The sequence below is a fragment of the Cordyceps militaris genome, assembly GCF_000225605.1.
Source record: "Cordyceps militaris CM01 unplaced genomic scaffold CCM_S00009, whole genome shotgun sequence".
NCBI classification, from domain to species: domain Eukaryota; kingdom Fungi; phylum Ascomycota; class Sordariomycetes; order Hypocreales; family Cordycipitaceae; genus Cordyceps; species Cordyceps militaris.
This window is the reverse complement of record NW_006271977.1, coordinates 137,917-162,431: the sequence shown is the minus strand read 5'-3', so window position 1 is coordinate 162,431 and position 24,515 is coordinate 137,917. Positions and strand designations below refer to the sequence as shown.

Below are 24,515 nucleotides of genomic sequence, written 5' to 3'. Positions count from 1 at the left end.
TAAATTAATAATAATAATAACTTTATAAATATATTAATAAAAACTATTTTAAATAAAGTATTATAAAAATTAATTAATAATAATTAGTTAATATTATATATTTAAAATTAAATTAATTATATTATAAAAATTATAAAAAGACTTAAAAACTATATAATTTAATTAAAAAAAAAACTATTAATATTATATTAATAAATATTATAATAAATATAATTTATTAAATATAATAAATATTTAATAAAATATATTATATATAAAAATATATAATAAATAAAATTATATTATATATAATTATATATAATATTTAATTATATTATATAATATATATATATAATAATTATATTATATAATAATATATAAAAAAGTCTTAATATTTATAATTTTAATATAAAATATTATAAAAATTATTATAATAAGTAATTAAATTAATAAAACTAAATTATTATAAAAATATTATTATTATTTATAAATAAATAAAGTAATTATTTATAAGTTATTAATTATTAATATATATAATTATTATTTATTTTTTTATTTTTATAATTTTTTAATAATACTTAAAGTATTATTTATTTATATATTTAATTATAATCTTTCTTTTTTATAGTTTATTTTATTAGTTAATTAAGAATTATTATTATATAACTATTTTTATAAAGTACTTTTATAAATACTTTATACTTATAATCTTATAACTATTACTTACTTAGAATAGTAATCTTAATAAGGTATATTAATAAGTACTATTATACTTATTAGTAAGTAAGAAAATTAGGCTACTATTATAGTATATTATAATAGCTATAGTAATTACTACTTTTCCTTATAATTATTATTTTATTCTATTATTTATTTTTTTAATTATTTTTCCTAGTTAATATAGATTAAATAAAAGTAATAATAAATAGCTTAAAAGCTAAAAGAATAATCTCTTATTACCTAGTATATTTAGTACTTATCTATACTATATAACTAGATAGAAGATATATAATATAATAACTTTACTTTTTACTTTATATATATTCTATTAGCTATAATAATATCTTTTTATAAAAAAAAAAGTAATTATAAGCTAGTAATTAAATTATATAAAGTTAAAATTATTATAATACCTAGAATATTATTTAAATAGTTAAATAAGGTAGAAATTAAGAGCTTAATAGCTACTAGTATATTTAAATTTATAGAATTTAACCTTAAGGTTTATAAAGATATATAAATCTTTAATTTAAAGCTTATTAATAAAGTTAAAAGTAAAGAAATAAAGAAGAAGTATAAAAAGTCTAGAATAGTAATTTATAGCTTTAATAATTAAGATAAAACCTTAATTTTAATAGTATTACTTATAATTTAATAATTAAGCTAAAAAACTATTATTATTATTACTTTCTTAATTATTAAAGAAAGAGGTAAAAAATATAATAAAATAAAAGGTATTAAAAAGTAAATCTAATCTAAAGATATTACCTAGATATATACTTAATTAAAAATAATACTAAATAGAATAATTCTAATAAGGTTATTAAAATAACTATAGTATTAATATCTATAAGCTATAATTATAATAGTTCTAAAGCCTTTTTATAGTATCTTAAAAGTAAGTAATTACTAGTATATAATATACTTAAAGTATCTTCTTAAATAGCTAAGTATAACTATTTTAATATTTAATCTATACTTCTTTATTTTAAATAAAAGGGAATTTAAAATTATAAGCCTTTTAATAAATAATATACTTATTCTAAGTAATAAAGGCTTTATTAAAAAAGAAAATAAAGAAATATAAAAAGTAAATATTATTATAAAGTTAGAAAATAATTTAATAATAAAAAATCTATTATTCTTTAATAGCTACTATCTAGACTTTAAGAAAGATAGTATAATTATTATAAGCTAATATAAATAAAAGAAGAAACTAAAAATACTCTTAACTAAGAAAGAGTATACCTAGTAAAGAGTCTAAGAAGTATATATTACTAATATTTACTAGCTAAAAGTAGTATTTAACCTTTCTATAGCTACTTAATAGTAATAACTTAAAAAGAAAGACTTTAAAAAGCTAAGAATAAAAATTTAATAATAAATAAATAATTAAGAAAAAGGTATTTAATATTTTTAATAAACCTTAAAAAATAAAAATATTTATTTTTATTAATAGATTATTTATTAATAATAAAGATTTAAGCTTTTAAATAGGTTATATTATTATAATTAATAATAAAGAATAAATTAATAATAATAAATTTATATTTAAAAAGAATATTATTACTTAAATCTTTATAAAGTTAAAAAGAGTAATAAAATTAGCTTTAGTATTAGAATTATATAATATAGTTATAAAAATAAATATAAAATATACTATTAATTTAATAATTAATATAATTATAAAGAAATTAAATATTCTAAAAATCTTAATAATTATTTATATTAACTCTTTATTACTATATAAATACCTTATTAAGCTTAGAATAACTAAAAAGAAATAGCTAATAATTAATATAATAACTCTTTATTAATTATATAAAAAAAAAGAAGTTTATAAGTTATAATAGATTAATAATAATAATAATCTAATTAATATTATAATAAAGATATTATTAAATTAAATAATATAAAGCCTTATTTAATTAAATAAATTAAATATATAAATAAAGAAATAAGTAGAATATAAGAATAAAAATAAGTTAAAAGTAGTAAATTATTAAGAGATTAAGGTATTAAGGAATTTATTAATAAGAAAGTATATATATAAAGGGAAAGGAGGGCTCTAATTAGCTAAAAAGGACCTAGAATAGAAAAATAAAGCTTTAGTATTAATAATATTAAAAGAAATAGTTTTTAATATATTTATAAGTAAATTAGGCCTATTTATAAAGCTATAAAAAAAGAGTATATAAGTATTAACTCTATATAAGTAGGTAATTTAAAGCTAGCCTCTTATTAGCTAGTAAGTAGGTAGAAGACCTACTTTTAAGAGCTATAGACCTATTAATCCTAGCTATTAAGGAAGGTAGTGTTTATATTAGAGTTAGTAATAATTAATTATTAGGAACTAAATTAATGTTATTATTGCTTTTGTTATTATTCGAATACACCTTGATTCCAACATAGGCCATCTCATAACAGCCAGGCTTTCTCGTAACAGCCAGGCTATCTCGCAACAGCCAGGCTTTCTCGTAACAGCCAGGCTATCTCTCAACAGCCAGGCTATCTCGCAACAGCCAGGCTATCTCGTAATAGCCAGGGCAACAGCCAGGCTATCTCGCAACAGCCAGGCTTTCTCGCAACAGCCAGGCTATCTCTCAACAGCCAGGCTATCTCGCAACAGCCAGGCTATCTCGCAACAGCCAGGGCTATACTACTCTATTATAGCTATATTGCTATTTCAATATACATGCACTATCCTGTCACATATTTACCATGTCTAGCAAAAGTGGTGGGCACTCACACAAGTGCTGGTGCTCCATCTTGCCCTATAAGTGTCATAATATGTTTTATCGCACAGAGCACTGCCCCGATAAGAGGGCTTATCTCATCTACGCTTATCGTCGACAACCTCTCGTATTCTGAGACATGGCGTCGTCTAGTAACGCCAAAAGAAGCGGTCTTAGGCCACGAATTCGGCATCAATTGGCATATATAAAGTAACCATTCGTCTCTCATAGCTCTACCTAATGCAAGGCTGATTTCCCTGTTATCTTCGCTTTCTGTTATCCCTCTGTGAGCTGTGTTAGCTGCGCTGCCGTCTTATGTAACCATAACGATGCTCCACATGTTTAGCCCCACATTGGAGGGCACGTGCATTTATCATGTTAGGGCGGCCAGCCGCCTCCAGAACAACCACTGCAAACTGTTCCACCAACACAATTTACCTCCCTTCAGCGTGTTTAGGATTTATCGTACGCAATGTCCGAAAACGAGACCGAAAGACTTCAACAGGAGATAGCACAACTACGGCGTGAGACAGCACAAGCACGGCGTGAGGCAGCACAAGCACAGCGTGAGGCAGCACAAGCACAGCGTGAGGCAGCACAAGCACGGCGTGAGGCAGCACAAGAGCGAGGCAAGAACCAGAAGACCACGCTCGAGGAATACCTATACAACTGCCACTTCCACCTCTATCAGAAGCTCAACCTCGCCAATCTATCCCGGTGTACAACCGGAAACACCAGCGTGGAAGGGAAATACTACCCAAAGCGGCTATGTCGTTGGCACGAATTCGAGAATACACATTTACAACGGCACTTTAAGGTGATTCAGTCAGCATGTAATGGCAGGCGCCTCTTTCACCAAGAATCCACAACCATAGATCTGGGGTGGTCTGTCTTTCGAAAGCGGGCAAGCAGCGAAAACGACGTCGACAATTTTGAGAAGAATGCTGTGGAAGATCATGTCTGGGAAATCCTGCGGCCCGTATGGGACGATATGGACCTACGCACAGAATACCAGTGTTCGCAGATACGCTTTAGCAGTAACCGCCGCGATATGATGGCAGCAATACATCAAGGCCCGTCCGCCATAGCACAGGAATTTGTTGAGGATAGCCAGGGGCGACGGCGACGGCGACGAATTGAACCGAGCGAGCGGATGGCATCCGAGGAAAAAGTCAAGTCACCCCCAACGAGGCCTGACGGATGGGGCATCCGCACACATCCAGACGGAGACGAGAGTCATGCTTTCGCCTTTGAATACAAAGCTGCACACAAGATCTCGCCGGAGTCGGTCAAAGCTGCCGTAGCAAAGGAGACATTTTTCATGGAGGTTATTCAGCGAATCTGCAGCGACAAGGTCAGCACAGATGAAGCACGGGAAAATGAGAAAATGGAAGAGGCCATTGCCATGGCATTAACACAAGTCTTCGACTACATGGTCCGATACGAGGTTGCCTACGGCTACGTGGCCGCCGGCAAGTCTTTGCTGTTACTGCATGTTGACAGAGCCGATCTGCAGACGCTATATTGCCATACTTGCTTGCCCGAAGAAGACGTGGGGGCGGTACCTGACGGGGCCTTGACCGACGATACGCTGATGCACACGGCGGTCGCTCAATTGGCCAGCTTTTTCTTGTTGAGCCTGCGGTCGGAGGCTCTTCGGGGAGCCTCGCTCGAAGCGGCGTCGCAGAGAGCCTCAGCCACATTGAAGCCGTGGCCGGAGCCGTACGAAGATGCGGCCTGTGTTGTGGAGGTAGAGAAGACCGATTCGTCAAGCGACTCGTCACAGGAAACAGGTTCCCGCTACACACCTAGTGTGAGCCCGACCCCTCGAAAAACTCGGTCCAGGTCGTCCTGCAAAGCCACCGACTTAACCACAGAGGGCGACGACGAAGACGAAGACAACGGACCGGATAGGGGGCCAACTCGGCATCAACCAACAGTGGAGACCAACAATAAGCGTAAGGATGGCCCGTCAAGCAGCAGCTCAAAGGGCGAGAGTACTGAGATATCCTTCTCGGTACCTAGCAGGCAGTACTGTACTCAGGCGTGCTTGCTCGGCCTCAAGCGAAGCATGGATCTCGATAATAACTGCCCAAATGTGCAACTACACCGAACTCGAGAAGGATACAGCCGGCATCCCATCGACGCTAAAGCCTTCACCCACCTAATAAGTCAGCAGCTACGCCAGAATCCGTATCATAAATGCGACGCATTGGACCGGTCGGGCAAGAGGGGGTCGGTCGGGGTGCTCTTTAAGCTGGAGCTGGAGCCTTATGGCTACACGCTAGTAGGCAAAGGGGCATTGTCAGGCCGTCCGTATGACTTGGAGCACGAGGGTACCATCTACGCTAGGCTCGACAGGCTCCAGGGCTATGTTGTGCCTGTGCACCTAGGGCTTGTGGAGCTAGAGTGGGGACACCTTATTGCTGGCGGCATCCGAGTCTTTGATATAATGCTGATGTCTTGGGGTGGGGAGATGGTATTGAAAGCAGAGTTGCCGGGCCTTGCGAGGGAGGCGCAGTGCTCGTTGCAGGCGGTCTGGGCGGAGGGCGTTGATCATTGTGACGAGCGGGCTCCCAACCAGTTATGGAACGCGGAACGACAGCAGGTTATGATCATTGACTTTGACCGGGCTACCCTGCGGCCTAAACCGCAAAACAAACTACTACTTACAACAAAAGGGACGAAGAGGAAACAAACTGGAGGTGGTTCTAGACACAGCCAGAGGCGTCGCTTGATTGATAGTCAGACTTAGGTAGTATAGCTATCCAAAGTTAGGCATAGAGTATTGCTTTTTATAGCTTTTTATAGCTTTTTAAGGTAATAGACTATAGTATATTAAGATATCCTACCTTACAAAGTTTATATGTTTCTATTCTAAAAATTTAATTAAAACCTTATAAGCTTATAACTATAAAGTATTACTATAATTATATAAAATAGTAATATAACTAATATAACTTACTAAGAAATTATAAAAAGTAAGGATAATAAAGAAATTAGCCTTATATTAGATAAAGTTATAAATAATAAATAGTTACTTTATATATTCTACCTAGAGTATAAGCTTCTAGTAAAGCGTATACTTAGTTAACTTACTAGGTATTTATTTAGCTAGCTTATAAGATTTTTAACCTTCTAAAAGGCCCCTTTCTCTTAAAAATATTATTAATCTTAGTAAAAAAGAAATACTATTTAGAAAAAATAGCCTTAGTAAAGGCTATACTAGTATTACCGCTACTAAGCCTACTATAGGAAATTCATAACGCTATCCTCCTAGAGCTCCTAATATACTAGTAGTAATATAAGCCTATCTTTAATAGAAGGTTTATATAGTAGTGTATTTACCTATAGAACTACTTTAATAAGAGGAAGCCTAAGGATACTAATATCTATATTAAGAGGCTTAAGCTATAGCTATTAGCCTAGTTAGCTATAGCCCTATAGGTAATAAGCTAGTAGCTTTATAATAAGATTATACTTCTAGTTAAAAAGAAACTTAAGATAGGTAAAGAAAAGATCCTATTTATTCTAGATATTATAGTTATTAAGGATATAGGTATCTTCCTAACCTAACTATACTTTCTATATAGAATAAAGTATATACTTAGCCTATATATAAATATATATATTATATAACTTAATAAAAATACTATACCCTTTAAATAGGTTAAGTTTATATATTATCTAGAAAATAGATTCTATAATAATCTTAAGATATTTACCTTTTAAAGCTTCTATACTATCTTAGCCTTAGTCTTACTAAGCTACCTTTATTATAAGCTAGTATATAATAAGATAAAAGGTATTAAGTATATAAAGGTACTAATAAATAAGTATAGGATTAGTATAATAAATACCTACCTTATACTATTAGAAGTAATATTAAAAAAGCTTGCTATAGTGTCCACTACCTAGCAGCCTAACAGGATTAGTAAGTTATACTGGTAGTAATAGTCAATATATATAAGATAGCTAGGATACTAATTTTAAAGTATCCTATTATATCCTTTTATTCTCTCTTTATAATAACCACTATAGATTCTATATAGATATTTAATAATATTTCCTTTATATAGCTAGACTAGCTATCCTAAGTAATAACTCCTTATATAATATTATTATATAACTAGTTATAAGACTATTAACCTTAACTACTAGAGAATATCTTTAAAAAGGCACTAAGCCTAGTAATCTTAGGCACTTCTAATAATAATAATAATAATATACTATTAATACCTATAAAGTCTATAGGATATTAGTTTTAGCTAGTAGTAAAGTTAGTATTCCTTATATACCCTAAGTACTTTCTACCTATATAGGACTTCCTTAATAGTATTAAATCCTTTAGCTTTAAGTACTTTTATATAGTATAAAAAGAGTATAAGAATAAGATACTATACTTCTATATAATTAGTAAGTAGCCTTAAAAGTATAATATTAAGAATATTAAGTTCTTTAATATTAGTTAATATTACCTTAATATTTAAAAAATAAAGAGTTATATTACTATATAGTAATATCTTAATAAATATACTATAAAGTATATTAATAGTAATATATAAGAGCCTAAGGCCCTTTAGTAAGAGGCTAAGTCTATAATATAGAAAGATATAGTAACTCTTAAGGATAGATCTAGCTTCTTCTTATATCTTAGTAGTAAGGTATTATATAATCTAATTCTCTACTATAGGAATATCTAAGTATATATAGATAATCTATTCTAGCTACCTATACTAGTATATATACTTGTTAAGGACTAGCCCTAGGGTATTTGTAGATAGGTGTTATAATAGTATTAACTCTCTTATAGAGTAAGAGAGGAGGAAAAGCTAGTCTATCTATCTACTCTAGTATATAAAGGGGGCGCGCTAGGGGCGCGCCTGTGGTGGCCTTAGGCCAAGCCTAGCCCAGAGTAGGCTCGAGCCCGACTCCTTCACAATACTACCTATTTTAATAGGTAGAGCCTAGGTCCTACTTAATAAGATTAAGAGTTAGCTTATAGAAAATCTCTATATATCTTTATACTTAGTATATTCTAAGTCCCTTTATATCTTTAGTAAGATATAGCTTTATAAGACTATATAGGCTTATTAGCTTAGTATTTACTATTATATAAGTAGTTATTAGAATATATTACTATTTAATAGTAATAAAGACTATATTATTATTAATAATATCCTTTTCTTAAAGAAGAATATATAGAAGTACTATAAGTAGATACTTAGGTATTAAAATAACTTCTTTATAATAAATAAGTATATAAAGAAAATTAACTTTACTATTTAAGGTAAGCCTTATATATACCTATTTAAAAAGGACCTTTATAACTATATAGGTATTAACTATAAGTAGATAAATAATAACTATATATTTATAAACCTATAGGTATTATTATATATAAAGGGGGTATAAAAGGATAATATAGATTAGCTATAGCTAAATTAATTAAAGCTAGATAAAATAAATAATAATATTAGTTTTTAACTAGACTAGGGGTCTACTTACTAGAATAAAGATACTATAATATTCTAAACTTTAAGTATAGGTAAAATATAGTACTAAGTAGGCTTAATATTCTCCTTATCCTCCTTTAAGATATTCTCTACTATAATAGTTATAAATACCTTAAAGGTAGTAGTACCTAGATGCTTAATCTTAGTACTAGGCCTAGGTATATAATATTAAAAATAAAAGGTTTTCTTATTACCTAATTCTATTTTAATAGCTATCTTAACCCCCTATATAGTATTCTTATAGGTATCTATACCTAAGTAGAAAGAATAGAGCTACTACTTAAAAGAAAATAAAGGTATATAGAAAACTATAAAAAAGATATAGTTAAAACACTATTTAGCTTCTTTACTATACTAATATAGACTATTATAAGGTATACTACCCTTAGCTACTAGTAGCCTATAGGTAACCTTCTTTATAAAAGAGATAAAGGTAAAAGTCTTTTTAAACTAAAGCTATATAACTATATAAAAGGTATAAGTTTAGTTAAATAGGACCTAGCCTTTAATAGTTAACTAGTAAAAAATAGGATAGGTATTTATTAGATTAAATATATATTAATCTTATAAGAAAATACTAGCTATAGTAAATATATTATTAACTAGCTTAAAGAATATAAAAGTAATAATATATATCCTATTAGAAATAGTAAAAGTATTCTATAAAAGTATCTTTACCTTAAGATAAAGAATATATACTATATAGCTTTAAGATATATAGACCTTAAACTCTAACTTTACTATATATAAAAAGATACTATAGCTATCCTCCTTATAAGTATTTACCTAATAGACCTTTATAGTAAGTATAATTATACCTATATCTTAGTAACTAGTATATATATTAAAGAATAGCCTAATCTAATAAGCTATATATTTTATTAGCTATTATACTTATATAATAGTACTAGTAAAGTAACTAAGAGTGCTATAGTAGAATAGATAGTAAGATCTACTATAGTATTTATAAGGCATAGCTAGTAGTAATAGTAGTAATAGCTACTAGTAAAATAGATAGTAAGTATATATAAGGTATATCTAGTTTAATAGTACTAGGAAGAGTAAGAGTAAGGATAGTAGTATAAGGTACTAGAATAATATTAGTATAGTTAATAGTAATATATTATATAGAATATATCCTAATAACTATAAAAGAAAAGGGGTATTACTACCTTCTTTTAAAAGAGAAATTAGGCTACTAGGTAGTAAATACTATAGTAAGCTTTTTTAATATTATAGATAAGGTCTTATACCCTAGCTAAAATAAAAAGCTAGTACTACCCCTACTATATCTATAATAATATGCCTATTACCTATAGAGGCCCTACTATACTTAGGCTATCCTGCTATATAGTAGGGGACCCTATATATACAGCTTATACGCCTTACCGTAATACCCCTACTCCTAGACACTAGGACACTAGAAAACCATAGCTATAGTATTAATATAGAAGGAATAGTAGTAACTTTAGGATAGTCTACTAAGGAAAGCCCTATAATAAATAGGTTAGATACTAACTAAAGTATATATATAGAAAGAAAAGGGAGAATAGTAACTTATAAGTAGGTTATCTTAGTATTATATAATAGCCTATTTTTAAGGTAGTAAGAGAACTTAATATTCTAGCTACTTCTATAGTAGTTATTTATATTTATATTTAATATTTTTTAAAAAAGATTTACTCTTTACTTTTATTAGACTAATATTATAGGCTAGGCTCTACCCTAGCGCCTTCTATAATAGCTAGTATAGAAGAGAACCCCTATAGGTATAACTAGATAATAATTATACTAGTATTATTATTATAAATCCTTTTAGCCTTATAGTTAAAAGGGTTATAGCTATAAGGCTACTAATAGCTATAGTACTAGTTACTATTAAAGCCCTTATAAGGCTAGTTTATTATATATAATAATACTACTTAAGGTTATAGGTTTAAATTATAGTATATATAATTATATAAAAAGGGTTAATATATATATTTTAGCCTAGGCTTATAAGTAGTAGCTTATCTAGGGGATTAGTAGCCTATTTATTAATATACTAAAAAGAGAAAGTATATTATAAGCTAAGCTTTAGCTTAATACCTTTTATAATAGCTAGTATAGAAAAGAACCTTTATAAATATAACTAGATAATAATTATATTAGTATTATTATTATAAATCCTTTTAGCCTTATAATTAAGAGGGTTATAACTATAAGGCTATTAATAACTATAATGCTAGTTACTACTAAAGCCTTTATAGGGCTAGTTTATTATATATATAATAGACTAACCCTAGAAGGGCTTTAGGGGTAATTAGCCTTATAGCTATTAGGGGTATAAGCCTTAATCTTCTTACCTACTTAACTATAAAAGGTAAAAGGATTTATAATAATAATATTAATATAATTATTATCTAGTTATACCTATAAAGGTTCTTTTCTATACTAGCTATTATAAAAGGTACTAAGCTAAAGCCTAGCTTATAATATACTTTCTTTTCTTAGTATATTAATAAATAAGCTATTAATCCCCTAAATAAGCTACTACTTATAAGCTTAAGTTAAAATATATATACTAACCCTTTTTATATAACTATATATACTATAGTTTAGACCTATAACCTTAAATAGTATTATTATATATAATAAACTAACCTTAAAAGGGTTTTAAAAATAACTAGCCTTATAGCTATTAAGAGTATAAGCCTTAATCCTCTTACTTATTTAACTATAAAAAGTAAAAGGATTTATAATAATAATATTAATATAATTATTATCTAGTTATACCTATAAAGGTTCTTTTCTATACTAACTACTATAAAAGGTATTAGGCTAGAGCCTTATTAAGACTAATAGGGTATATATAAGGTAAGAGGTAAAGTTATTATATTATATAACTTCTATCTAGTTATATAGTATAGGTAAGTACTAGATATACTAGGTAATAGGAGATTATTCTTCTAGCTTTAAAGCTGCCTATTATTACTTCTACTTAATCTATATTAACTAAGAAAAATAACTAGAAATAACTATAAGGAATAAAATAATAACTATAAAGAAAAGTAGTAACTACTATAGCTACTATAATATACTATAATAGTAGCCTAATTCTCCTACTTACTAATAGGTATAATAGTACCTATTAGTATACTTAAGTTACCTTTTTCTTCTAAGTATAAAGTAGCTTATAGTTATACTAAGTATAAAGTAGCTTATAGTTATATTAAGTATAAGATAGCTTATTACTATATAGGGGGGCTTACTACTATATAGGGGGCTTTATAACTACTATATTTTCTACTTTTTACTTATAAGGTAATTTAACTTAAAAACCTATATAAATAAATTTTATAGAAAATAAAAGTTATATTATAAACTATATTTAGTAAAGGCACCTTATCTTAAAGGCTATAGGATATATAAGGGACTACTAGCTAAAGTATACTAAGTACTATACTAATACTAAGTATATTATAGTAATACTATACTAGTATTAAGTATACTATACTAATACTATACTAGTACTATACTAATACTAAGTATACTATACTAGTATTATATTAATACTAAGTATACTAATTAACTATAATAGTCTTAAGAGTAATAAAATAGTAGTAAATTTATAAAGGCTTAGGCTTCTATAAGATTATAACTATAAAGGAGCCTTAATAGCTATAAGACCTATAAAGCTTTATAACTTATAGCTATAAAAGGCTTACTATAATACCTTTAGAGGGTAATACCTTAAAGGCTTAATACTAGTTAGCTTATAATAGTCCTAAAAGTAATAAAATAGTAGTAGGCTATAAAGAAGCCTTAGTAGCTATAAGACCTATAAAGCCTTATAACTTATAGCTATAAAAGGCTTACTATAATACCTTTAAAAGGTAATACCTTAAAGGCTTAGTACTAGTTAGCCTATAATAGTCCTAAAAATAAGGAAATAGTAGTAAATAAAAAGCTTACTAGCCTTTAAAGAGTAATACCTTAAAGGCTAATACTAATAAAGGTATTAATAAAAAGCTAGCTAGCCTTTAGTAGGTAATACCCTAGAGGCTAATACTAATAGAAGTATTAATAGAGAGCTAGCTAGCCTTTAGTAGGTAATACCTTAAAGGCTAATACTAATAAAGGTATTAATAAAGAGCTAGCTAGCTTTTAGTAAGTAATACCTTAAAGGCTAATACTAATAATATTAATAAAAAGCCTACTATAATGCCTATAAAGGGTAATACCTTAGAGGTATAGAACTAATTAACTATAATACTTATAAAATAGCTTTAGTAGGTAATACCTTAAAGATTAAAAGCCTTAAGAGTATAATACTTTTAAAATAGACCCCTAGAAAATTATAGCTTAGAAGGTACTTAATATAGTCCTAAGTAATACCTATACTTATAAAAGGCTAGCTTTAATAGTAGCTTAATTATAATATTAGTAGTATTTTTAATACTTAGAATTTAACTAAAACTTAACTAATATAGTATATTCTTATTATATAACTAGTAGTATTAAATATTTATATATTTTATATAAAGGTATTCTTAAATACTAGAAGCTTAGGTAATAGTATTAGAGTTATTAGCTTAGATAGTAGTTTTAGTATAGGTAGGCTTTTCCTTAAAGGTTTTTATAATAATATAATAAAGCTACTAAATCTAGATAGCTTTCTAGGCTATATTATATTAAGAGATATACTCTACTTTAGTAGTTAAATATATAATAATATTCTATAGCTTTAAATACTAGGATATAATATTACTTTTTAAGGTAATAATAAAGCTATTAATAGATTTATATATTTATTAGTAGCTAGTATAATTAGTATTATAGTAGACTTAAGGTTCTTTATTAAGTTCTATAAAAATAAGTTTATAGTTAGTAGTACTTTTAATATATTATAAAAGCTATTTTAGGCTAGTAATATATTCTACTAGTAAGGTAGCTATAAATCTATAATAATAGCTAATAATAAAGTAGATATTAGGCTTAAAGTAGTTAAAAAGATAAATTAGGCCTTTATAGGTCTTAGTATACTAGCTATTCTTAATAGTTAGCTATTACTTAATACTTTTAGTAGTAAGACTTATTAGTAGGTTATAAGGTTTATAGTTAAAAAGGCTAGCTTCTTTTAAAAAGGCTTTAATATATCTACTTTAAGAGAGTATAAGGGTTCTTATATATTAGTCTTAGTAGATATTAATACTAAGATAGTAGCTAATAAGGCTTATATTTATTATCTTATAGGTATTTAATAAGGCTTTCTTAATCTTTATAATAGTAACCTTATTTTTACTAATAATAAGAAGATTATTAATATAAATTATAATAATTAGGCTATCTTTATAGATAAATAGGGAATAATTAAGCTATATAGGCTTAAAGCTAAGACTTTAAAGTATTTTATAAAGGGTTATATACTAGATCTATAAGGCTTACTTTAGCCTATATAGGGACTTTAGTAGCTTCTATATTTTCCTAAGGTATTCTTCTTAATATCCTTTAGGTATTTTAATATAGACTTTAGTATTTATAAGACTATAAAAAAAGATAGTCTTAATATCTATTTATTTAACCTTAAGGTTTAAAGTAGTTATAATTACTAATAGTAGGTATAGTATTAAAATTTTTAGTATACTTATAAATATTTTATAGTAATTAAGTCCTTTATATTAATTAAAACCTTTTACTATATATTAGGATTTCTAGTAAATAACTTTATTATTAGTACCTCTTTTAAGTTTATATACCTACTTACTTAAAAGAATAGTCTTATTTTTAGGTCTATTAACTATAATTATAATATAGTTCTTTACTAAAGAGTTATATTTATTTATTATTAAGCCTTTTTACTTTTATAAGTTAAAATAGAGGATAGCCTACTTATATATTATAGGTTCTTTATTATAAATAAGGTTATTAAATATAGTAAGGTTTATTATATTATTAAGATTAAAGTAAAGTATATATTAGTAGTTTTAGGATATTAAGACTAATTTAATTAGAATTTTAATCTATATTATAGGTCTTTCTTCTTACTTAATAGTACTACTTAGAGCTAGGGATAAAGGTATTTTAAAGAGGTTAGATAGTATCTTATTAATACTAATAGTAGAGATAGGATATAAGGTTAATTAAATATCTAATAATATTAATTTAAATTTATTATTATTTAGTATATATAGATAGCTAATAAAGTTATTATTATTAGCTAGGTTATAGATATTATTATCTTTATTAGTAATTTTTAGTACTATTAATATAGAGAATATAAAGGGTATTATTTACTTAGGCCCTATAGTTAAGATAGTAGGTATATTATAGTACTTTATTATAAAGCTTTTACTAGTAGGTAAGTTATAAGTAATTAGAGTAATTTCTATATACTTTTATCTTCTACTAATTACCTATTAACCTAAAGAGTAGTATATAGTTTTACTTTTATAGCTTAAGGTAGGGTTATTTTACTAAAGAAGGTTATATTTAAAATCTTTAAATAACTAGTTAGGCTATTCTTAAAAGATAATATTATTAGTAACTACTAGTCTATTAGGTCTATTAGTATTTAAGATAATATAGTTAGTTTAGCTTTTATATTTAATTAGGATATATAGAATAGTTTTAGAAACTATTCTTAGAATATAATAAGAGGTCTTTTATTACCTATAACTACTTATAATTTATAAATAACTAAGGTTAGGTTTATTTTTAAACTATAGTTTATAGGGAGTTATTAGTTTATTATTCTTTATTATAAAGGTATACTATTAAAGAGTAGTATAGGCCTATATTATAACTAGTTAGAATTTAATTAGTACTTTTAATTAATATATAGTAAAAAAAAGCTTATCTTATAGTATCCTATTCCTAATCTTAATAATACTATTCTATTAATACTAATTAATAGTAAAATACTATAGGTATATATTTAAGGAAATATAAGAGTTCTTAAACTAGGTTATAATATTCTCCCCTCTTTAATCTAGCTAGATAAAGTAATATTTATATTCTAAATATTCCTATATCTTTAGGAAATTTAGTATTATATTAGGTAGCTAAGATTTCTTTTTAATAGGGAATAGCTAATATATTCTAGTATAATTATTAATAATAATAACCTAGTATTAATCTTTCTTCTAGAAGGTAGGTAAGGTACTAATAATATTAGTATAAAGGCTCTTAAGAGGATATATTCCTTTCTAGAATAGATAAATATAGGGGTTTTCTTTTTATCTCCTTATAAGATAGCTAATATAATATTTATACTAACTAATAGGCTTTATATTAATAAAGATAAAGATAAGTTTAATAATATTCTATTCCCTTAGATATTTAAGTTAATTATACTATAGCTTATACTTTAAGTTATCTATTATATAGGCTAATATACTAATACTTAAAGTAATATAGTTAATTATATAGACTTTAGTAGTCTATTAGGTAGTAAGAATAACCCCTTAATTCTTTATTATAATTACTCTTTCTTTATTAAAAACTACTATAATATCTTTAGCTACTAGGTAGCTAATAGAGAATAGGCTTATTAGGGTACTTTCCTATAGAATACTATTATATAATTCTAAGGTAATCCTAGGGCTCTTTATAATAATAATAACTATTTTATAAGTAGTAGGTTTTAAAATAATACTAATAAGACCTTAAATACTAAAGCTTAAGTAAGGGGATAGGTCTTTTATAAGTTCTTTATAGCCTAAGATATAACTAAATATATTAAAGTTAAGTAGTATTAGTTTTTAATATAATAATATAAAAAGATTAAAATTTTATCTAGGTTTAATACCTATAAAAGTACTATCTACCTTAAGTTAACTAAAGTATTATAGGCTTTAAGAAATAGTAAAAGTAAGTTAGGCTAGCTTAAAGTTTATAAAAGGACTTATATACTATTTAAAGTTAACCTTTTTATATTTATACTTACTATTATATTTTTTAGTTAGGTATTAATACTTTTTATTTTATTAAAATAAAGAGGGTAGGTTTATTAGATAGAGTTTAGAGTATAGCTTTTAATATTACTTATTAAAATAACCTAAAAGCTTATAAAAGGAATAGAAGTACTTAATAGTATTAGGTTTTATTATACTATAAAAAAGATACCCTCTAGTAGTTATTATAATAATTAAAGTAGTTTATTATTTAGACTTTTTATTATTTTATTATTTAAGCTTAATAAGGTTAATTATAATTATAACTACCTATATAAGTATAGTTATAAGAGTTATAATAGTATTATTAGTCTATTTTAGAATAAAATAAAGGGTTATCTTAATAGTATAGGAGTTAAACTCTTTATTAAGACTATTAATAAAAAGATATACTATTAAAGCCTTAAGGACTTTAAAGTCTTTATTAAGAGATTACTACTTAGCTTAAGTATTAATAAGTATTATAGTAAGTTTCTTAATAGATCTATATTAAGTAAAGGTTAATATTAAGAAATAGTTAGTTATAGTTTAGAAAATAGTAATACCTTTTAGTTTAAAGTACTTCTTAAAGGCTATAATTATATTTAATACTATAACCTTATTTTTAATAAGGCTATAAGTATATTCTTTAAGGTTTATATTAATAAAAGTAATAGTATAAACCTAGTCTTATATTTATTTTTAAATAAGATCTTTTATAGTTTTATTATTATAAGCCTTAGTTAAGATAAAGCTATTTCCTTAGCCTTCTAATAATAATCTACTAAGATTATTAAGTCTTAGTATATTAATTATTTTTAACTTTTATTTAACCTAATTACTTTTAAATTTAAGCTTTAAGATATTTAATACCTTCTTTAGTATTAAAGATATAATATTAGATAATAGAGTAGGTAATAAGGCTATAAGAAGATCTTAGCTTATATATAGGAGTTAAGTTACTAATAGTACTATTTACTAAGAAAGTAGAACTTTAAGATAATAAAGAGGATAATAAGCTAAGTATATAGTCTTTCTTTTTAAATTAAATACTTTATATTTATTTAAAGGTAAGAAGTATTTAAGTAAATAATAAGGAATTCTTCTTACTAAGTAAGTAGTTACTATATACCTTTTATAATAGTTAAGACTATAGATTATAGTAAGTAATCTAGTAGGTATATTTAGGACTATAGATTATAGTAAGTAATTTAATAAATATATCTATTTAAAAGCTATAACTATATTAAGTAAATTTATATTATAATATATATAAAATAAGTATATAGAGTCTATATATAAATTATTAAGTAAAGTATAATAGTAGAATTTCTTTTTCTTTATATAGAATTTTTATAGTAGATAGACTTATTAGATATACTCTAGATTAGCTAGAGTTTAGGGTCTTTCCTTTTCCTATATATAAAAAGTTATAAATTTCTTAAGTTTTATAGTAAATATTAGCTTATATAGATAGTAGGTAAATTTAGTAAGAAATTAATACTTTCCTTTATTTTATTAATAGCTTTTATAATATAAGTACTATTAGGCTTATAACCTATTAAGACTAATAGGGTATATATAAGGTAAGAGGTAAAGTTATTATATTATATAACTTTTATCTAGTTATATAGTATAGGTAAGTGCTAAATATACTAGGTAATAGGAGATTGTTCTTCTAGCTTTAGAGCTGCCTATTATTAAGCCTAGCTTATAATATATCTTCTCTCTTTAGTATACTAATAAATAGGCTACTAATTCCTTAAATAAGCTACTACTTATAAGCCTAGGCTAAAATATATATACTAGCCCCTTTTATATAACTATATATACTATAGTTTAAACCTATAACCCTAGGTAGTATTATTATATATAATAGACTAGCCTTAGAGGGGCTTTAGGGGTAACTAGCCTTATAGCTATTAGGGGCGTAAGCCCTAATCCTCTTACCTACTTAATTATGGAAGGTAAAAGGATTCGTAACAACAATACTGGCACGATTATTGTCTAGTTGCACCTATAAGGGTTCTCTTCTATGCCGGCCACTATAGAAGGCACTGGGCCAGAGCCCAGCCCGTAACAACTAAAATATTAAGCTTTAATAGTCTAATAATTTATTTACTAAGTAAAAAGTATTATATTACTTTAGAGGGGTTATGATTTTAATTAAATAGAGGCGCTATATAACGGTACTATAATCTTTCTAAATAAGGCCGTGGCTAGTGTCCTATTTATAATAATTAGTATGCTCGTATCCGACAAATAGATGCATACATTGCAAACCTGCTCGATCGGAACTGGCAATCGGCTGGTGCAGCGTACCCCTGAAGGGTAAGCCCCAACAACTACTAGGTAGCTAGATCTCATTTTCAGCCTGAACCAGTATTACTTGGCATACACCGGTACAGTATTAATACAACCAGGCCTAGACACTAAAAAGAAATAGGACTTTCGGGCCATTTTCAAAACAGGACGAGTATCAATCCAGCTTTCTAGCGTTCTTTTATGTGTTTTCAGCGCGCGGCGCATAATTTCTTGCGCCTGGGAGGGGCACGACGGGCGGCGAGCGCGGCGAGCGGTGCTGTCGAATGCGAAGTTTAGTGGGAGCCAACTTGGCCGCCAGTCGGCCAACTAGAAGGAAATGACGCTATCCAGGAATTCCAGGAAGCCCAAGACTTGATTGAAGAATCCTTTGGCTCTGATAGGTGGCGCAGAGAGGCACGAAGATTGAGACCGACCCTGTGAGCAAGGACGAAAACCAGCTGCCCGACCGCCAACAGACAGTCAAGCACCCGCCAGAAGTCTGAGCTTCGCTGGTAGCGATTGCCACGGGACATACGAACCAGACATACGAGACCACAACGTGGCATGACTCACATGACGACCTTTAGCATTGGATAGCCGAGTCATATGTCGAGGATTATGAAGGGTATGGCGAGTGCCTCATGCTTGCCTGGTATCCCGAATCGAAACACGCCGCACGAATGAGCTCCAATAGTTTCTCCGCACCCTCACTGGAAAGAGGAGGCAAAGGGCGAGATGCGATACGGCTTGTTGCGGCACATGCCTTGCACAACTGTGGTGCCAAAGCTTCTCTGCAGCGAGTGGAGAATGGATATCGATGGGAGATACAGCCAATGCTCTGAAAACAACAAATCGTTCTCTTTGCTATGTGTTTCGTGACGAAACTACTGAAAAACTTTTGAGGACAGCGCAGTAATGTAGACAGGTAGCACTAACCCATCGTCTTCAGGTAAACTAGGCTGGTCGCGTCCTTGAAGTGCAATTGTAATACGTAGACAAGCCGCTATGTCTACGAATCAGGAAGCTTCTTTTCCCTCCAGTCAGAGACGAGAGGATGATGATGGGGACGCCTGCTGGAGATCCAGCGCGACTTTACCACGACATTGTTGCGGCGTATAACGAGACCATAGCTCAATTATAGCAGTTATTTAGATTCACCATTTGCGTTGGAATTTTTCAAGGAGGCCAAAAGTGTTTCGGCAGGTATCATGATGAGCGACGAAATTTCCATGATGCTTAGCAACGTCGGTATTCCAAGCCAACCATCCCCCTCTACCCCAAACAGGCCCTACGGGGCAAGCCTAATAGACAACATCTTTACTTACACACACTTTGTCATACATTTATCGTCACACGCTATCCGTTCTCACAGCAGCAAGAGTCCGCCGAGCGCGGCGAGGAGCCCAGAGCCCGCCTGCGCCGCGGCGGCCGCGTTCTTTGTGGGCGAGGCCGAGGCGCTGGCGCTGGTGGAGGAGGCGCCGCCGCTGCCGGTCGTCGAGGTGGCGTTGTCGCCGCTGCCGCTGCCGCTGCTGCTGACGAGCGCGGAGAGGGCCGTGTCGCTGCTGAGGTTGACGGTGATGGTGGCGTTGGTGCACACGCTGGGGGCTTTCTGGGAGCCCGAGACAAAGTTGACAACCGAGCACTACGGATGCCGTTAGTACGGTGCGTTTCCATTCGAGTCTTGATGCCAATAGCTTGGTTCGCGGGCCCACGTCGAGCGAAGCGAGGACAAAAAAAAAAAGAGAGAGAGTTCAACAAACGTACCTGATACAACAGACCATCAACAGCAGACGAGACAATGGACAAGACGCCCTTTTTGCCCTCGTACTTGGCCGGCACGGTCAATTGGGGGAGACAAAAATCACCCAGGCCGCTCTGGAGCACAATGGGGTAAATCTGCTCCCAGCCGGTGCCGTCAGAGGAGGGTTTGTCCGAGGTGGTGACGCGGAAGAGCCACTTGCTCTGGGGATGGCTGAGACGGACGGCGACGGCGTCGCCGCCAATGTGGAAGTCGGGGATGGAGGAGGCGGCGAGGTCCGGGGTGAAGCCGCCGCAGGGCGCCGTGTCTTCCTTTGCGTCCTCGAAACCAATGGTGGGAGGGTACTTGAGCTGGAAGTGGGCGGTGGTGAGGCCGGCGAGGGCGGCGAGCAGAGGGAGGGTAGAGGAGCGCATTGTGGTGGTGGTGCTGTTTGGTGTTGGTGGTGGTGCTGTTTGGTGTTGGTGGCGGTGGTGAAGTGAGTGAGTGACGGGGAGCAAGAAGGGCGAGAAGTTGATAGGACAATGGGGTCGGTGGAAGACGGGGACAGGACAGCCTTTTATTGAGCTTGGCGGAGCTATGCAGAGTGGTCGGGAAACGAGCCCGTGGTTTCGGATCTGCTGGTGATGGGAATCGACGTGCAAACGGGCACAGACGGCGATGGATGACATTGATGCGCACGCACCTTTTGTCCTTTTGTCTCCTTTTTTCTGTCGTTTGAAACCCAAAATAAATATATTAAAAATGCAATAATTCCTCTCATATACTTGCTATATTGCTCTTTTATTCATTCCATCTTCAAGACGCAGTTCAGATGACGCCTACTGGCACCTTTTCCGGCCTGTCTCTGCCGGCTTGGCTTGCCCGCATTGTGGCGCCACAGCTTCAGCCCGCTCCGGACCAACCAACCAGAGCGCTCAACGGCCCGGTCCAAGCCACAGTTTTTTTGTGGTGAGAATGTTTGAGCAAGTTTTTATGCTTCTTGACTTTTATTGCCGACGCCCAAAACCCACATACTTTTCTTCTTGGCCTCGCTGCGCTCGAATGCGGCCTTTTTTCATACATGTTTTATTGATCAAGTAGTTTCAGCCTGCTCTGGGCCAATCGCCGACGATCCATTATCACCCCCCCCAATTCCCCAGCTCCGTCATGTCTTGCCTTGTCTCACGGAACACCGGCATACCACCAGCCCTGACTTGATCCTCGCATATGCTCGTCCTCTCGTCGCTTCAGTCACGTTGATGCTCCTCATCTTGTTCCCTTTGGCTTCCCTCTTGCCATCCGTTGCACAGTCGACAACCCGCATGCTCACCACCGCCGGCACCGCCGCCGCACCACCGCCATCATGGACATGATGGGCGGCATGAACATGGACCACCCAGGCATGGGCACCGACATCAACCACGCCTTTTCCCGCGACTACTGGTACATAACCGCCGGCGTCGTCGGTCTGCTCGCCGCCATACGCGCCGTCAACGCCTACAGCGCCCACGTCCGGTATTGTCTAGCCGCCCCCCCGCCTCACCACCACGCCAACCAGCCTCCTAACTTGCATACATAGAATCGCATCATGTCGCAATCCCGCCATCCAGCATCCTACCCGTCCCGACGGCCGCCTCTCCCAGGCCTGGGCCACCGCCACCGCCGTCGTCCGCGAGATGGGCCACCCGCAGTACGTGCTCCGCGGCCGCGCCGTGCGCTGGGCAACCCCCCTCCCGCTCGGCCGCATCCTCGCGCTGCTCTGCTACTGGGCCGTCATCGTGTACTTCATGTCCTGGCGCGTCGTCGCCAACGATCCCACGTACTGGGAGCGCATCGGCTTCCGCAACGCCTGGGTCACCGTCTGCCAGCTGCCCATGCTGTACCTGCTCGCCATGAAGTACAGCCCGCTCGGCTTCCTGGTCGGCACCAGCCACGAGCGCATCAACTGGCTGCACCGCTGGGTCGCCCGCACCATGTTCGTCACCGCCACCGTCCACGGCTTCCACTTCTGGACCGAGTGGGTGCGCGCCGACTTTGTCCAGTACGAGCTCGAAATCATGCCCATGGTCAAGTACGGCCTCGGCGCCTGGGCCGTCCTGCTCTGGTCCGTCGTCGTCGGCTTCGTCCCCGTCCGCCGCCTGGCCTATGAGATCTGGCTGTTACAACACATCGTCTCGGCCGTCGTCATGCTCTGGCTCGTCCACGTCCACGTGCCCGCCAACGCCCGCCACTTTCTCTGGATGGCCGTCGCCTTTCTCGCCGTTGACCGGCTCGCGCGCTGGGCCAACCTGCTCTGGCAAAACGTGCAGCTGCGCCGCGCCGCGTCCGCCTGCGAGCGCCGCACCCGCATCGGCCACCGCGTCGTCGCCCGCGCCGTCGGCGACCATACCACCGTCCTCACCATCAAGGACGTCCACTTCCGCTGGTCCCCCGGCCAGCACATCTACCTCTGGGTCCCGCGCCTCGGGCCGCTCGAAGCCCACCCGTACACCATTGCCTGCGCGCACAAGCTGCGGGGCACATGCTGCTGCCACAGCATCCAGCTCATTATCCGCGCCCACGGCGGCTTCTCCCGGCGCGTCCACAAGTACGCCGCCGAGAACCCCGACGCCGAGCTCACCGGCCTCGTGTCCGGCCCGTACGGCGCCCCGGCCAACTGGGACGCCTACGAGCGGCTCGTGCTCATCGGCGCCTCCACCGGCGCCAGCTTCGTCGTGCCGATCCTCGAAGCCGTCGCCGCCAAGAGCAGACAGGACACGTGCGTGCGCCGCATCGACCTGGCCGTTATTGCAAAGTCGGCCGCCGAGACGCAGTACTACCTGGCCCGCGCCAAGGACGCTGCCCAGGCCGCGCACGCCAACGGCATCGACATGCACCTGCACCTGGCCATTACCGGCGACACCGCCGCCGCCGCCGCGCGCGACAAGACCACCAGCCTGCTGCAGGGAGCCGCGCGCGACAGCTCTGATATAGAGGCCGACGAGAAGCGCGCCACCGTGCACAGGACGTCGGCGGACCGCGCCAGCCGCTCGGACAGTGACTCGCAGCAGGCCACGCACGTCGTCAGGGAATACGCCGCCCGGCCGGACATTGAGGCCCTCATCAGGGAGCCCGTCGAGGACGCCTGGGGCGAGACGGCCGTTGTCGTCTGCGGCGGCAAGGAAATTGTCGCCCGCACGCGCAACTGCGTCGCCGCGCTGAGCGACGAGCGCGCGGTGCACAAGGGGACCGGCGCGCAGGGGATATACCTCCACGTCGAGGAGTATGCATTTTAGCGAGATGTGGTTTGTCCATCGCATGTTATTCTACACATGGCATATACCTCGGTTTAGGAGGATGCATTTAACAGGATGTGGCTTTCATGGCACATCATTTTACACAGGGGTTATCCCTCGACATTATTGTAACGAGATACGGTTCGTGCATGTCATACCATTTACGCATTTAGGAGCCAACAGTACTACTTTATTGCACCTCTAAGCAAGTGAGACGGTAGAGGTTAGATTACTTGTTTATAAAGGCGGAAGCCGTAATAGCCTTAGAATTATATGCAATTACAATACCCAAGTTCCACGAGACCAGGCAGCCGATTTACCCTGTCAAGTTTCTG

At 33.5% G+C, this 24,515-nt stretch overlaps 3 protein-coding genes across 3 annotated transcripts; 2 read left to right on the top strand and 1 right to left on the bottom strand.

Annotated features, from left to right (window-relative positions):
• Positions 1-3,906: 3,906 nt before the first annotated feature.
• CCM_09374 (uncharacterized protein) lies at positions 3,907-6,189 on the top strand (the record flags this gene model as incomplete). Its single annotated transcript, XM_006674508.1, has 1 exon — positions 3,907-6,189. The coding sequence occupies one exon, from the start codon at positions 3,907-3,909 to the stop codon at positions 6,187-6,189; it is 2,283 nt and encodes a 760-aa protein (XP_006674571.1).
• Positions 6,190-20,533: 14,344 nt separating this feature from the next.
• CCM_09373 (expression library immunization antigen 1) lies at positions 20,534-21,339 on the bottom strand (the record flags this gene model as incomplete). Its single annotated transcript, XM_006674507.1, has 2 exons — positions 20,534-20,809; positions 20,932-21,339. The coding sequence occupies 2 exons, from the start codon at positions 21,337-21,339 to the stop codon at positions 20,534-20,536; spliced, it is 684 nt and encodes a 227-aa protein (XP_006674570.1).
• Positions 21,340-21,737: 398 nt separating this feature from the next.
• CCM_09372 (metalloreductase, putative) lies at positions 21,738-24,180 on the top strand (the record flags this gene model as incomplete). The annotated part of the gene is made up of 3 exons (XM_006674506.1): positions 21,738-21,874; positions 22,157-22,420; positions 22,485-24,180. 3 exons carry the CDS (start codon positions 21,738-21,740, stop codon positions 24,178-24,180), a joined length of 2,097 nt encoding a protein of 698 aa, XP_006674569.1.
• Positions 24,181-24,515: the final 335 nt, after the last annotated feature.